Raw genomic sequence first — 16,442 nt, forward strand, 5'->3', positions numbered from 1 at the left:
TGGTAGTTTGTGTGAAAAGGACAGCTTAATTTTTTAAAAGTACACTATCTTATTTACTCATTTTTATCCAAGATAGTAAAGGTTACTGTGTGAACTGTTAAAGGCTGTTGGAGTCATGTGTATAAGGTCAAACCATTGGATGAAATGGTCATTTACAGACCACCTTTTTTCAAATAAAGTAGCATATTTTCAAAGTTTGAAGTAACTTGTTCAAAATTGAGTGGAGGAAAAATCCCAACTTGCAAAATGTCTGCTTTTATTATGCTGCCTTTGTCTGTTAAATGAGTCTCTAAATGACCATGTCACTTTCTGCATATCTTGTTGGAAAATCATCTAAAGGAAAATCTAAGCCCTCGCTTCTGATAGACAGAAGCGGATGGCTTCTCAGCAGTGGCGTACATGGAGCAGGATGGAATGTTGCAGTGGATATTTTCCCCTCTGAAAATATGCTTTAATTCTTGGCTTTGCTGTTTTTCATGCTTTCACTTATTTCCTTTTCTTTTGGTAAGTAAACTGCTACTTTTTATTCCTATTTATCACAAGCCTTTAAAATGTTTCAGTTGGCTTGCTTAGAAACTGTTACATGCTGCTTTTAAAGTACCATTATCTTATTTTATACCCTCTTCTTGCAGTATTGTAGCCATGTTGGTCTCAGGATATTAGAGGGACAAGGTTGGTGAGATAATCTTTTATTGGACAAACTTCTGTTGGTGAAACACAGGCCTGAAGAGGTCTGTAGCTCAAAAGATTCTCTTTCACCAATAGAAGTAGGTCCAATAAAAGACTATCCCACCTACCTTGTTCCTCTTTTTGCAAGCAGTTTAGGAGCTGCTATGACATCCTACAATCTGGCAAATTCAAGCCTGCTTCTTAAGGTGTATCTAAATTAGTCAGGTCAGGGGATATGACCAAGTGTATTAGCACAATTTGAGAACACTATTAATCTGTCATGCAAAATGCTATAATTGGTCTCTGAACCGTTAAATGCTGGAACCTTGAGACTATAGGCATGCACTTGAGGAACAAAATTCCATTACTCTGCTATTACACAGAGTGATGTTATAGTTAAAAAAGATGTTGTCATTTCAGTATAGATTAGAAATAATTCATGAGGAAAAAGTGTTAAACTTTTATAAACAGGAATTATTGTGAATTTTCAGAAATAACCAGGGACTTAAACATCATCCTACAGTGTCAGCAACAGAAACACTGCAGTGTTGTGCTAGCAATGAGATACTAACAATTAATTAATTAATTACCTAGCTGTAAAGTCAGTGAAGACAAGGCACAGGTGATCTTTCTAGCATTGTACCTAAACAAGGTGGTCACCATACCCGCCACCACATTCATAGCTGACCTTGCCTAGTTGCGTTGTGGCGTAAACAACAGAACATTGTTTCTGCTAGGATTTTGCAGTGAGATAACTAAGCTGTATTTTCTCGCTGTAAAAACATTTTCTTTTTTTGTGGTGGTGGTGAAGATACAGCCTAAGTCATCTAATCTGAATGAAAAGGAAAACATTGCATTAATAGTGAAAGGTAAACTTTAATCCAAGTTGCCTAACTAAGCAGTCTTTTTTTTTTTTTAAAGTTCAATGAAATCTCATTTTCTGTTCAGACTCTCCCTTCTCAAATCTTCACTTTAGGTGAAGATAACCTCCTCAAATGCCCTGTCTAGGCCTGAATTACTAGAGTTGTTGTGGTTTGGGGCTTACCTAAGGAACAGTAAAATGTTTAGTCTAACTAGATTCTTTCTAAAATATTGGTTCCCATCCAACTGATTCCCTCTGTAAAGAGGGATAAAATGCTGTAAACAAAAACAAAATTTTACCCTGTCCTGTTTCTGGAGCACTTTTCTCTTTTGAAGTCTGATTAGAGAACATAGGCCTTCCTTGGTCTTGCTTTAGTACCTGAAAAATGCCCTATGAACCCCACCCCACCTTTTTTTAAAGGTTCTGTTTCATAGGACTTCTGAGTATTTTCACACTACATGTCTGAGAGTAGATATATTAATGAATGTAACAGCCTTAAAAGGCTTCTCCAGTATGGTAATAAGTAGACCATATCTACTCCTCTACATTTTTTTGGTCTGATCATCATTCTTGGGTGGAAGAATATTGCTTTATAAGCTGGTTTTAATGCATTAAAAATTCTTGAGCTGCTGAATCTTAGCAAGCTTTTTCCACCTCCATCATCTATTGTATCTAATATTTACAGAAATACTAGCATCAGGCCCATTATATTCCATAAAAGACTTTAGATCTTCAATATCTCCTTTAAAAGATTCTCTTCAGTGTTACTGTAGCATTGTTTGCCTCTTGGAGTCTTAAACTTCTCTAAAAATATAATAAAGTGCACATAGGATTTATCAATGGGTGTATAGACCTGCTACTTTTTTCTGCAAGCAACTTAAAAATTGCAGTGACATTCTAGGCTGTGTTGTGATGAACATCAACACTTTGTCTCATGCTTCACTATACACCTGAATATCAATAAGTGACCTGCCATGTTCATTATTTGCCATTTTCCAACATCTAAATTTGTTATCAAAACTTTCTAGGTTTCTGCAAGCAATGGGGGGAAACTTATTACCTCTTGCATATAATTTGAATGACAGATGGCTCATTTAAATTCTAAATTTTGATTTTACTCTCCTCCCATTCACTTGTTCAACTTCTCCTGGCTTTCCTCTTCACTACCTCATCTTCATTAAATCTTTTTTGTTTGCTTTTCATCATCTTCCCTCTTAGTCAGCCCTCCTTGTGCATGATCCCTAGCTCACTTATATATAGAAGGGTTTATAGTGCAGCTAATGGCTGGTCCAGCATGCCACTTGAAATTGCAACACAAGCACCTAACACTTCAGGCATGACTCACATAAAATAATCTGTATCCTGCAAGAGAAATAAAACTTCCTGTCCATTATTTGACTGGTCTATAAACTTCCCCATACTGGAGTGCAAATTATTTTATTTCTTTTATAGAAGTGGCACACCATCTCCAAAGAGGACATCTATTAGTTCGAGGTCACCATCGATAAGGGGCAGCAGAGATCGCTTTACTGGTGAATCGTACACAGTGTTGGGTAGGGTGAATTTTTTGCTTTAACTCTTACTTAGTGTTGAGCAAGGGCAGATAGATCTGGGTTTCCATCAGGAGACAATTTGTAGCTTGTAATCCCAAGGTTTTTCTGACAATGACTTCTGCAACCTGGGCTCAGACTGGGATCTGTACGCTAGATTCTCCTTTTCAGATCTGTGCAGAGATCCTTGTGCTCATTCAGGGAGTGAAGATACTTATGTATGCAGGAAATTCTAGCATTTAAGAAGTAGTCTTTTACTGTAAGGCTATCCAAAAGATAGCTAAAATACTTCTGCTAAATGACTTTTCTAATGTGCCAATTGTAATAGCATCAAGGTGCACTTGTTTTGTTAAATTCTGTTAAATTACCTGTTTTTGGTAGAGAGCAGAGAGAGCCTCTCTGTTCCACCTTTACTGAATGTGATGAATATACACAAGGTTTCTAATAGTCTTAAATTTATTGGATTTTGGTCTGTTTCCACTAGGCTCACTGTCTACAACCTCTAAGTCTTTACCTAGTAGTTATTTCTTGAGTAGGCTTCATTGTTTTGCTCAGTGAGAAGTCTATCCTGTACTGCATGCGTCGGCGTAAAGAATAAAAAAACCTCTACATCTGTGGTCTGTTACAGGAGACACTGCTATTGAAAGTGGACAGCACTACTGGGAGGTGAGAGCCCAGAAGGACTGCAAATCCTACAGTGTGGGAGTAGCATATAAAAATCTGGGAAAATTTGATCAACTGGGAAAGACTAACACAAGCTGGTGTATCCATGTCAACAACTGGCTACAAACCACCTTTGCTGCAAAGCACAATAATAAAGCCAAAGCCCTAGATATGACTGTTCCGGACAGAATAGGAGTGTACTGTGACTTTGATGGAGGTAACTTTATATTGTTGTGGACTTCATAGATTGAAATTTAGTAATGGATGGGTATTGCCAAATTGCAGGAGTACATAATACTGTAAATGTTGTGGAAATACATTAGGATTCAACCTTAGTTTACACTAATCTGCCTTTTCATGGTGAGGAGGGAGACCATATTGAGAGAGAGATGAAGGTACTGTACATAACTGTCAAATTACTTAACTCTGATTTTCAAATGGAGCCATGAACACTGGAAACTTTTCTGTAACACAAATTTAAAGTCTGGATATAATGTGTGAGGGGAGACTTCTGAAAAATGGCGAAAACATTCAGCGAATATGGAACTAAGAGAAATAGACCTACACCTTGTCCTACCTCTCACAACTTACTTGATAAATAAGTAGTGAAGGGTTATGAACAGAAAAGTAGTTGTTTAATGGCAATATGTTGTAAATTGCTGTTCCATTATCAGATACCCAGATGAACTTGGATTAACCAAAAGATGACTTCAGCTATTTCTCAAATGGAAAGAGCAATAAAATAAGACTTAAATACTACCTAGACAACCAGTACTGTGGAAACTGCCACTAGAATAAAACTAAGCTTGGAGGTTACCTGGGCTTACGGCCTTGGGCTTTCTCTTTCCTTGCAAGTTCTGCGAACTGACTTGCATTGCCTTCTCAGTCCTTACTTTGCAATGCTGCCACAGATATTTTGGACAGCTGCTGTTCTTACATCTGTACTGTACTCTTTGGCCACTGACAGTAGGTGGTGACCTTTTCTATGCAATAAGGTAACCAGGCTAACACACAGCTCTGTAAAGAGGGTAGTATTTGATTGATTGTTTGCTGAAATAAGGAAGTGGACTATATGGCACTAATTGAAATTCCTTTTACCTTAGTAAGAGATGTCTTTTTTTTTTTATCAAGTACCAACTCCTCGAAGCAACTCCTAACAATAGCAGGTATAAGAGCTTGTGAACTACACATGTAAAACCCACATCATACAGCTCCAAATTCCAGGAATGAAGAGTAACAAATTTCTTGCTGACATCTGCAGTATGTTGACTGCCTAAGTGGTACCTGTCACTTTGTATCCTCTTTTGGGGCTCCAATTCTTCATTGTTCAGAACAATTTTGGATTTATATCCTCTTGTTAACACCAAGTTTCATATATAATTTTTAAAACTTGGTTTTCTCTTTCAGGTCAGCTCTCATTTTATAATGCAAGTTCAAAGCAGTTGTTATACACCTTCAAAACAAAATTTACCCAACCACTACTACCAGGTTTCATGGTCAGTACCCAATTAACTTCACTTCTATTTTTAGCACTAATATGTTTTGACCTCTGTTTTGGTTGTCTAACACTTGGCATATGGGATTCTTGAGAGCATTTTCTTTGAGAAGCTCTCCTCTTTTGTTTGTGGTAGCCCTTCATTGTGCAGCAGGGGAAGTCTAAGTTTATATCTCAACAGAAGCTTAAAAATCACCATTTCCCTTCTTGCCTGCCAAAATCACCAAGCACGCTGTGTATCTAGTTTGGCTCATCCTGCTGCTGCTGCAGCAGAGCACACTTTTCTAGCAGCTGTCAGAGCAGCAGTAGTGGGAGAGGAGCATCCCTGAGCAGCAGTGTGGGAGACGAGACAGGCTGGGGGAACCACATGGAGCAGCAGTTCCAGCTCACATCATGTAAAGGGACATAGCTGGACTTGTCTGGGCTTCTCCTACCAAGCAATCCTCCTTTGGGATTACTATGTCTTGAGCTACAGGACAAGGTTGCTATCTTTGATACAATACTGAAGATTCAAACCCTGCTCAGAATGTGTTGTGGGATTTTGTGGGAGGGAGTTGCACACAATAAAACTTGTTCACTCCTTTTTTTTTTTAAAACATGGGTATTACAAAAACATTTAGGTTGCAGTCAAACGCTCAAGATAAGAAATACCAGAAGTGAGGTTGCACACTTTTTTAAACGTTGTAGCATGGGGCACGGGTAACTTGCTGGAGGATTCTCTGCTCCTTGAAGTCTTTAAACTACGATTTGAGGACTTCAATAGCACAGATATAGGTGTGAGGTTTTTTTGCAGGAGTGGTGGGTGAAATTCTGTGGCTTGCGTTGTGCAGGAGGTCAAACTAGATGATCATAATGTCCCTTCTGACCTAAATATCTATGAATCTAGGTTGCACAGGCATCCTTAAATTCTTCCCTCTCATATCATAATGCATATGCACTGTCTCTCAATATATTCTTTTAGGACCTCTGCATTATTCAGTACACAGGGTGGATGCACAAATCGGCAGAATTAAGATCATATGGGCAACCTTTTTATTAGTGCACACCTACTTTTTTGTGTCAAAGTCATTAATGAAAATGTTAAATAAGATTGGTCCCAAAACTGATCCCTGAGGAACATTGCTTAGTAACCTTCCCCCAGTCTGACAGGTCACCTTTCTGTATGACCTAGTGTCATGACCTTTTAACGTGTTCTATACCCACCTTTCAATTCTCATATTAATCCCCATCTTCTCCCATATGGAACTATGTTAAATGCCTTATTGAAATCCAGGTAGAGTAGATCTGCTGCATTTTCCTTTGTCTGAAAAATCAGTATCTTAGAGATCAGATTGGTCTGGTACAATCTACCTATGTTGTATTTATCCCAATTTCTGGGTCGTTTTTCCTTAAATTCCTGAAGAGAAGAACACACTTCTGATTTCTATGCTTTAACTCCCCTGTCCCCTCTGACTGTCTTCATCAGGACATCACTGTGTACTAGGCAGTGCCTCTCATAGACACTTGAAGGTTATTTTAAGTAGAATACCCACTTCCTACTCTTCAGTCAACATACTGGACAGGGAATCTCCTGAAAGGGACAACTGTAGTTTTAGCATGTGAAGTCATCTTTAATTTGCATTTGAAAATGTGAGTGGAGAGAAAAATGGATTTTACTGGCTTTGAAACATTGACTCACTGTAGCTTTGTGTAATGGTTTATCTTCTAGGTCTGGTGTGGCGGACTTGCATTGAGTACTGGACTGCAAGTGCCAAGTGCTGTGAAAATGCTCCAGAAGAGTGAAAATGGATTGAGTGGTTCAGCTACCAGCCTAACCAATGTTACCCAATAATGTGTCTATTTGGATACTATACTCCTGTTTCTGAGTGGGTTTTTCTGTGCAGCTGCTATTTACAGGAGCTTGTGAGCAATGGATTAACTGGCTTTGCTACCCCACTGCTGCTTTAAGGCCTGGGCACCAATAGTGCAAAAGTTCTGGGCTGAAGCATTAGCAGAAATTTACTGTGAATCCAGAAAGCCAGATAGAAAGCGAGACTGACTTTTTTTGATGCTTTGGATGGGGAAGTCGGGAGCTGTAGCTATGTGCTTTTATATTAGACTGAATTTGATTGTATTAGATACTTCATCATTTCAGTATAACTGCACATGGCAGGTATGATCTTAGTTTGAACGGCACTTACTACTATACACTTTTTTCACTCCTTGTTCCCCCACCCTGAAAAGGAGTCCATTTTTCAGGTCCTAAATGGAAGCTTTAAATATGTGACCCTTTGAAGAAACCAGTCCCCCAAATTTCCACACATGGATATGCCATAATGCAAGTTTGAGACTTGAGATGTTCTCCTAGAGTAGCTAATGTCATTTTGATACAGGTTGGCTACCCTCTGGTATTAGTTGAATAAATAGTGTATCATTTTGTGGTGGTCTTTAGTTGTCTAAATGGGCAGTGCTGAATATCCCTTTATAGGCTATTCATAGTTAGAACACGAGCTCAGTAATCCTGCATCACTTTGAAAATGAAGACTTCACATCAATTTTACACCAGTGTTTTCAGAGCATTCCTGATCTTTACTGTGTGAGCCCTCTACTTAGATTATTGGGGAGATATGCATAACAACTTCCCCAATATTACCCTTAATAAGCTTTCAGCTATATTTGATTACTTTTTTTAAAGCATCCAGCTTGGAGTACGGGTAGTGCTTCCATGCTTTCTATATTTAAGTGTCTTGTTTTTAATATGCAGTTTAAATAAGGTTTTGTCCTGTTTCAACCAGATTTATATAATTTAAAGCTTTCTAATGAGTCTGAAGTGTGTACACATGCTGTGGTGGTGGTGATGAGGTGTTTTAAGACTTCAAGAATGCAGCTAAGCTAAAGCTTAAAGTAGACAGCCCAACACTCATTCAATGTTTCACTTATGACATTACATTCATTTTAATGAAGAAAGAGTACCACTAATTTCACTAAATTACATAGTGATCATGCACATTAATGTAGTAGATTAGTTCATCGTACTTAATCTACTATAGGCACTCTTCTTTCAAAAAAGGAAGGCATATGAATATCTCTAAAGTTAGACGGGGCAGCACATTGCTTACTGCTCAACCCCACCTATATCACTTCTAACACAAGTAGATAGTGAATAGTAAAAACTACTCACTAGCAAAACATTGTCTAAATAGAATGAGACTACAAAACTGGAAAGCTACTAGGAGCTTGTATTTTTAAGAGCATAATTTAACTGGATAGGACCACTTTGTATATCTTTGAATGCTCTGGATTTTTTAAAGTTCTGAACCCCCTCAAGCTCTTATTTTTTTAAATGCACCCTCCCATCTGAAAGGCTCCCCAAGCAACTCTTTCCTTACTGCCTGTGATCTCCAGAATGAAATAATTCTGGTCGTGCTTATTAGAGGTGGTCACTAAACAATGCTGAGGTTCCTCTTTTCACACCTTTCATGGGACTGAATGTGTCTACTTTTTCCAGCCCTGGAGTTCTTCCCTGAAACAGGACAAAGCATTAAACGGTTACTAGAGCACTGCACCAGCCCTCCTCCGCCCATTTTTATGGTTGCCACTTCTAGGTTATTTTGTACTCCTTTGTAAAGATTGCTAATCTAGACTGCTTTTTATAAAATCTGTTTATGGTTCTTGTGCTGCTTTGGGAGAGACACATACTGCACTCAATGGTTTTAACAAACAGTAGAATCACTCTTCAGTATAAGGGATTTTGTTTGATACATTGAACAGATTCAGACCCCTCCTACAGCAATTTCATATGGATGTCTGCTCTCCATGTATTTCTCCCCATTGAGGCAACCAGTTGCTAATTGGAGATCTTGAAGAGGATATCTAGTGATCCTAGTCCTTAGCAGCAAACCTTTGCATACAGTAGAAAAATTATTCATGTTAATGGAGAGAGCTAAGAGAAAACATTTTAGTATAAAAGTGTGTTTTGTACTAGTGTTAAATCTATTTTAGCCACTTTTAATCAGTGTTTCCCTTCCTGTTCTAATCCAGGGTCCCACAAAATGACCTGCAGATGATGGACAATATTGTGACCAATTTTTAATTCTCTAATTAGAGGTCTCTTATGGTGCACAGTCACACTAAGACTTTTCTTCAAGCAAAATGCTGGTGGCTGTGTTGAAATGCCTCCCTTCTTGGGAGTTGAACTGAATGATGTAGGGAGGGATGATTTGCACTCTGCACATTCAGTCCCTGGAAACAGACATTCCTCTAAGTTTAGGAGCATTTCAATTCTTCCTCTTGAAGGAAAGTAGAGTGAAGAAATCTCGTGCAGCAACTGTGGAGATCACAGGCAAAATCAGATGTATTTAATCTGTTTTATACATAGTTGAATTTGGCCCATGATCTCCAGTAGTGTTGCACAGCATTTGCTACTCCTTTAAGAAACTGAGGATAAGTGAATTACCTTTTTTGGTATTCAGTTCTATACATGAATTCAACATTTTTTCGTGGCTTCTTTTCCATGCTTATTTTATAATATGGTTATACAAATCTTTTTTGTGTGGGAAGAGGAAGAAAACAGCTTCCAGTATGTTTTCTCTCCTTTGCTGAACTTCTTGTCCAATTTAAATGTACAAAACTGAAAACAATTTCAAATGATTGGCAAAGGGTTTTGTGCTAATTGAGCTCAACAACATCTGAATCTGCTTATCATAGTACTCTGGGACAGTCCATGTTGTCTTGTGAAGCCATCATCCTAATTACTTCATGTTTGGAGAATCAGGTCCTTAATGCAGCAATGTGAGCATTCATAATGTCCAGTGAATTGAGGGAGTTTAGAAGCATGCAGGATGGGGCACAAAATTGATTTTTAGAAGGGAAGAGTAAGCTTTGTTTCTATTTTGAGACTCTTAAGTTGATGGTAGTAAAGGTTAGTTTCTGTTCCTATCTGTCCATCTTTAACTTTTCAATGTGGGGTAGTTAGCTACAGTTCCTGATACCTTGCAGCATACACTTACTTTTACATTAAGTAAAGGAAAACTTAACATGTATAAGGAAAAAACCAGTAACCATTGAATCAAACCCAAAAATTGAGTGCAGATACATAATTTACTTGAACATTTTAGCAAATTGTAAGGAAACCTGCAAGGTACACTTGATTATGCACAAGATGTAGACAGTGGAATTCTTGATTATTTTTTTTCTTAAACTATTATGGTAGCTTACTTTGAAACAAGCTGAAGTATTTAGTACTGTGATTTATGCTGCACAAGGTTTATTTTGATATCCAAGATATAGCTGTTCTAAATAATAACGTATGGGTTATTTTGCCCTTAAAGTTTGAAGTTACTCTGCAGTAGTTAATGCACAAGTGTTGGATTTTTGCTAAGTCCCCTTTTTTTAGTAAATAGAATATGGAGATGAGGAATTGCCTTAAGCGCTTCAGATGTTCGTTCTTGGATTATGGTTTTTGTGGTAACATCTTGCAGATCTTTTTACATTTGTGGAAAGTGCAGGTATATTAATGGTATTGCATAGCATCTTTGGTGCTATTTTTAGGTACAGTGAAAGTACTAGCTGCAGCTTCAGAATGAGTTGACATAGGAAGAATGTATGAATACCCTGAGACTATTTCTGGCAAGCGGATTTTATTGGAGGCTACTCTGCCACTTGATTTGATTGCGCAAATTTGCAACCCTCTTGAATGGTGGTGCTGGCACAGCTCCCATTAGAGCTGTGCTAGATTCTTTGCATGTAGCACAGCGTTTCCAAGTATGTAAGTAATTTAATGGCCTTGCTTATTGTAAAATTCAAGTATTCGGGGGGGGGGAGGGGGAAGGATTGTAGCTAAATTTGAGTTCTCTTGTAAAAATGTGATTTATCTTTTAAATGTATTTCTGCTATTTACATAAGTTTTTGGTTAAGGGACTGCTGTTAGTCTCTGTAAATTACATCTAACAGCGCATAATAAGGGTTTTTTAATATAGTGGTAAACTAAAAAAAAAAACATTTGCATAAAAAGGCAGTGGAAGTATGTGAATCTACTGAAGTTTAAGGGTTATTTAATTTTGGAAATGGATAGTTGATAACTTACGTCCATATACGTGCATGCATACCTTAAGTTTGTCTTCTGGTGCAGGATATAAAGGGCAGTAACTGAATTTTCAGTTTAGACTTACTTCCATGGTCTTTCAAAAAGCTTGTAAGTAGGAGAAGTAAGTATGTTCCCTGTGTAACAAGGCTGCAGGAGCATACACATAGGTTTCCTACGTCTTTTCTAAATTATTGATCCTTCACACCTCACACACACAAGGTGAAGAAACTAACTAGTTGCTATAGGGAAAATATTCAGCTTCACAAAAAAAGTAACACTCTCTACTCTGAGCATAGTACATTATGGATTTTAATAATCTTGGTAGACTAATTCAAGTGTGATCTTCCACCTAAACTCAGATTTTTCCAAACATTTTATTGACTGTTGGAAGGGGAAATCTGGCATTTGTTTTCCCAGCCACTGTGAAACGGGCTTTATGGATATCTGACTATCAAGCAAAGCTTTTCATTTCCCTCCATTGTTTAACACCTCTTTTGCTGCATGTGCCTTTCATAAGTGGAGCTATAATCCATGCTCCTGCTGTGGCATAATGTGAGTGTACTTAGTGATCTTGAATTGTCACACTGATTTTTACTTTACAGATTGCACATTGATTTCCATGTACATCACTTTGACAATACCTCAGGTATTCTGTAATCAGTGCTTCATTCCTCATTCTTTGTATAAAGTATCCCAAGATAACAGACCTGTCATAGCAGCACTACAGGGGTGCCTTAGAGCCCACAAAGTATTTTATTTGCTGTGTCTTTAACTCAAACTGTGTATGTCTTACAAACATTTTGTATTAATAAATTAATTTTGAAACAGCTGCATAATACCCTTGTCACAGCATCTTATTTGGGCTGAAATAAGAACTGTGTAGGTTGAAAGATGCTCCTACTTGAGCATTAAGATATTGGTGTGTATTTTACACTGCAAGTATTAGATTAGATCAAAACCAAACCTGTAGAAATTACATGGTCTACTGAACAGAATGAGTGACCATCCTATAGTTACCTTTTTTGAATTCCAGCATTCTACTTCACCTTTTCTCTAGCTCTGTTCAGTCTTAAATACTATTTCTTCAATATATTTTCCTAATGTTTCAAGGTAACCATTAGTTTGAATTAAAAATATGAAACTCACATTCAAAGAGGTACATTCAACACTGTCAAGATAGAGCCTTGTTATAGCTTTAAGAATCTACTTAAATGTCAGGCAAAACTGCACTCTTCATTTAATGTCAGACTGACTTTGTTTTTCAGTAGCATAGCATAAAAGCTGCTGAATACAGTAAATGAGAGCTCTACCCCGAGGGAGGCAGGTCATACCAGTAGTAAGCTGAAGTACTAATGGATCTGTCTTACACTCATACAACACTGGATCATAAGTAGTTTCCTACTGTTTTGAGCTGTTAGAACCATGTGGGGCAATACAATGTCAATTCATATCTGCATCTTGGCAAATGCACATTGCAAGTTTTCTCCTGTCACAGAAAGGTTTATCCAGTTCCCCTTCCTATTTTTAGGTGCCTACTTCACCCATCCTATAAATAGCTGTTAAATAGTTTTTTGGGGGGAGGGAAGACAGACTAAAGGTAGCTAGTCCACCTGATCTATGTCACTTGTATGTTTTTCTCCTTGCCCAACTATTTTTTCCTATTATAGGACTGTAGCCCTAGCCTCTTAGTCCTAGCATTAAAGAGCTTATTATTTACAGACATGAACTTGGGACAATCTCCTAGGTGGCCAAAAAGTGAAGCCCTGCCTGTGCATGCAGTGAATGGGCTGATATGAAATTTAGTTGGAGTACAGTACTAACTTTGCAAGCTTGGCCTTTAACCCCTGCTTTGCCTACACATCCAATGCTGCCAGCTCTTGTATATAGCTGGTGTCACTTCTTAGAGCCCACCTCTCGCAGTGATGGGGTTAGATGAACAGAGCCCTGCACGCAGTGGTGCAAGCAGAAATCATTTCTTGCCAGTACTGCCCTCATGGGAGGGACACAAGGGGGGGCAGGTACATGACCCTCCATGTGATGACTCCCCCACCCAGGGCCACCTTGCTCTCCCCATCCCCTAAGACACCCCACTTACCTGTGTAAAATGATGCTTTGGGCCCCTGGTGCTACTTGTACTTCCAGGTGTCATTGAGGATCCAGCAGGACCCCAAACTGAAAACTTCTTAATGAAAGGAGAATAGGAAGGACAATCACCCCGCTTTCTCTTAACACACTCAGGGCCTCCCTTTTGTACAAACTAAGTCTCTGCCAGCTTACTTTTATCTAAGGGTATGTGGTCAGCAGCGCTTTAAGGTGGTGGTGTAGTTGCGGCACCAGTGCTGGGAGAAAAAAACCCTGCCCCCATGCGGGGAATGACTACCACGTGACTAAAATGCAGGGTGATGGGGGGGGGGGGGTTGAGTGCAGTGGGTAAGGGTTGTAGGTCTGGGTGGTGAAGCTATAGGTGTTGGAGGCAGCTGGTGGCAATAAGAACCCAGATGTGGGGGAAAGTGGGTTGGAGGTGACATGGGGGCACAAGGGAAAGTTTTGGGACAAGGACTGCAGGAGGGGGTGAGCATGGTAGTGCTCTGCCTGCATGGCTACAAGCACCTGTATCGCGTCCGCTTCGTGCTCCATAATGCTTGGCAGCTGCTCCATGCTTTGGTGCCAGTGATCCGCATTCTGCTGGTGGACCCTCCCTTTCCCTCTCCTGTGCTTTTTGATTTTTCATTAAGGGACTGCTGCATTACTTCAGGCAACATGTCCTCTTTGCTTCTACGTGGCCTCTTCTTAATTCTTTGGAGTCTTTCGGCCAGCGATAACACAGACAGCTGAGATCTCAAGGTTGCATCTGTAAAGGCAAAATGCAACACTTAACAGAGGTAGCACTGTTCACACTAGACAGCATAATGATTTGCCTGTACTTAAAGACAACCACAGTCTACACAATGACAGAATTTGCCCATCCCAAAGCAAGTACACATAATCCACAGGAGCCCCAAAATGGTAAGTACAGGGGCAAGGGCAACTGATTGTTTCCTGGCCATACTGTCCTCTCGGGTTCTGTGCCTTGGTGAGAGCCAACAGCTGCAGGGGGCCCCCATACTGAGCACTGTCCCCACATTTTCCACAGGAGTTTGGCCTGAAAGCTATCTCGCTGCTGAGGGTGACCTGGAAAGCAAGGGAGGGTCTTCTACAATGCAGCTTCCGCCCTGGCCCTTATACAGCTTGCCTGTGTGCAACAATGGTCTCTCTGCCCCTCATGGCACAGTGGCGTGGACATGTTAGCCTGACTGGGACAAGGAGCACAGTAGCTCTTCCAAGGAACCTGTGCAAGCGGCTTGCCCAGCTTCTGCATGAGACCTTTGAAGAGATCACTGAGGCTGCTTACCACGATGTGAGAGAGCACATCAAAGCCCTATTCCACATCTAGGCATGCATGCAGCCTTCGCCCCAAAAGCTCACACCGAACAACTTCCTTCCCAAAAAAAAAAAAAGCTGCTTACGGGGAACCTCCTCTGGTGTTTGTCCTCCCCCAAGCACCAGCCGCTGCAACTGGCTACCTTCCTCCTGGCTTGAGAGCAGCTCCGGGCTGCATGCAGCTAGGGATGTCAAGGTGTCTCCCTCCTCCTCCTCCTGCCTTGTTGACCTGGGCTCTGAAGCATCCATGGTGGTACTTGGAGGGGAAGTGGGGTCACCCTCAAGTATTGCATCCAGCTCTTTGTAGAAACAGCAGGTCAAGGGGGCAGCACTTGAGCAGCTGTTTGCCTTGCAGGCTTTGCAGTAGGCATTCCACAGCTCCTGCACTGCAGCCTGTCCTGGTCATGGCCCTTTTCCATCATGTCCCTTGATATCATAATTCCTACAGCTGGGACTGGACAGCTTTCTCCCCCCAAACCCTGATGAGGTCCAGCACCTCGCCCTTGTTCCATACCGGGGATTGCCTGGCGGGGGGAGGCATGCTTACTGGGAAAGAGGCGCTGAGAGCACTCCACACCTGGCTGAGCAGACAGGAAGGGGACTTTCAAAACCCCCAGAGAATGTAAAGGGCGGGTCTGAGAACTGGGTACCTGAGAGCAGGGCAGGGCAGGGCAGGGGCGTTCAAGGTGATGACCAGAGTGGCTGGAACAGGCAGCGTGGGGCGCTTCTGGAGGCCGCTCAGAGCGCGTTAGCCGGCCAGGGCGCCCTCCCTGGCGCCGCGGGGCTCCAGCCGGGACGCAGCAAGCGTCACGCCTCTCGCCCCGGGGCCTGAGCGGCGCGCTCCAGCCGCGGAGTCCGGGCGCTCGGCGGGGCCTGGCCGGGGGGACGCGGCGTGAGCCCGGCCGCCCGGCGCTGCTTCCGGGCGCTCTGACTCGCAGGCGCAGCCGAGCGCGGGTAAAAAACTCCCGCTTCTTCAGATGCGGCGGCGGCGGCGGCTTACAGACCTTCCGTCCCCGTCCCCGTCCCCCGAGCAGCGCCAGGCGCCGGCGGCCCCACGGGAAGCCTGGTTCAGGGGCCCGCAGGCGTAGGGTGCTCCTACCCGCCTCGAACCAACGGCTGCCCTCCCGCGCCCACCTGCCCCGTCCAGGCTGCGGGCACAGGGGCAGCGGCGTGCGGGGCTCGTTCGAGGGCAAGGTTTCGGAGGGGCCAGCTCGCCCCGGGCCTCCGGCAGGCCGCACGCCCGGCAGGCCCATGGGGCGCCGCCGGCCGAGGCGCGAGGGGCAGCCCGGCCGCACGCGCAGGCAGCCGAGCCCGGCGCGCGACCCAGGGCCCGGCCTGGCGCCTGCGCAGACGACCCCACCGCTCTATCCGCCGCAGGCGGGCACCTTTACGGCCGCTGCAAACCACGCCCCCCTGGCGGACGCAAGCGGCGCGCGGCGGCGGCAGCCAAGGTAACGGGATGGCGGCCTGCAGGGGCTGCCCGAGCCCCCCTGGGGTGGGGGTGGGGCCGGCTCCGGCTCGAGCCCCCCTGGGGTGGGGGTGGGGCCGGGGCCGGCTCGGGTGACTGCAGCCCCGGGGCGGATCCGGCTCTGGTCAGTTGGCGGCGGCTGGGGCCCCCGGTAGCTTCCGCCCCGCTGCGGGAGAAGCCACCCCGGGCTCGCTCCCTCCGGGCCCCGAGCCGGGCTCTGCGGCCTGCCCGGGAGCGAAGCGCCCTCCCAG

General features: G+C 42.6%; 3 protein-coding genes across 36 annotated transcripts in view; 2 read left to right on the forward strand and 1 right to left on the reverse strand.

Annotated features, from left to right (window-relative positions):
- Positions 1–12,139, forward strand: part of FSD1L (fibronectin type III and SPRY domain containing 1 like) — a 63,862-nt gene extending 51,723 nt beyond the window's left edge. For 3 of the 6 annotated variants that reach the window (XM_073345964.1, XM_073345967.1, XM_073345970.1), the window contains 4 exons: positions 2,984–3,084; positions 3,710–3,961; positions 5,152–5,240; positions 6,948–12,139. In XM_073345964.1, coding sequence (XP_073202065.1) covers positions 2,984–3,084; positions 3,710–3,961; positions 5,152–5,240; positions 6,948–7,070 — 565 coding nt within the window. In that variant the 3' untranslated portion in view covers positions 7,071–12,139. The remainder of the gene's footprint in view (positions 1–2,983; positions 3,085–3,709; positions 3,962–5,151; positions 5,241–6,947) is intronic. The other 3 variants (XM_073345965.1, XM_073345968.1, XM_073345969.1) reach the window with 2 other exon arrangements.
- Positions 1–16,099, reverse strand: part of LOC140911884 (uncharacterized) — a 35,213-nt gene extending 19,114 nt beyond the window's left edge. For 6 of the 23 annotated variants that reach the window (XR_012159171.1, XR_012159167.1, XR_012159168.1 and 3 more), the window contains exons 1-2: positions 15,374–16,099; positions 13,399–14,154 (exon numbers count right to left, since the gene is read on the reverse strand). Coding sequence is in view for 3 of the 23 variants with exons in the window: in XM_073345983.1 (XP_073202084.1) it covers positions 13,914–14,154; positions 14,810–14,972 (404 nt within the window). In the remaining 20 variants the exon portion in view is untranslated. The other 17 variants (XR_012159181.1, XR_012159180.1, XR_012159179.1 and 14 more) reach the window with 10 other exon arrangements.
- FKTN (fukutin) overlaps positions 15,580–16,442 on the forward strand; it is a 44,132-nt gene continuing 43,269 nt past the window's right edge. For 2 of the 7 annotated variants that reach the window (XM_073345977.1, XM_073345975.1), the window contains exon 1: positions 15,584–16,174. The gene's annotated coding sequence lies outside the window, so the exon portion shown is untranslated. Of the gene's footprint in view, positions 16,175–16,266; positions 16,316–16,442 lie in introns of those variants that run through there. The other 5 variants (XR_012159162.1, XM_073345971.1, XM_073345972.1 and 2 more) reach the window with 4 other exon arrangements.

This window comes from Lepidochelys kempii, chromosome 5, assembly GCF_965140265.1.
Source record: "Lepidochelys kempii isolate rLepKem1 chromosome 5, rLepKem1.hap2, whole genome shotgun sequence".
Lineage (NCBI taxonomy): Eukaryota > Metazoa > Chordata > Testudines > Cheloniidae > Lepidochelys > Lepidochelys kempii.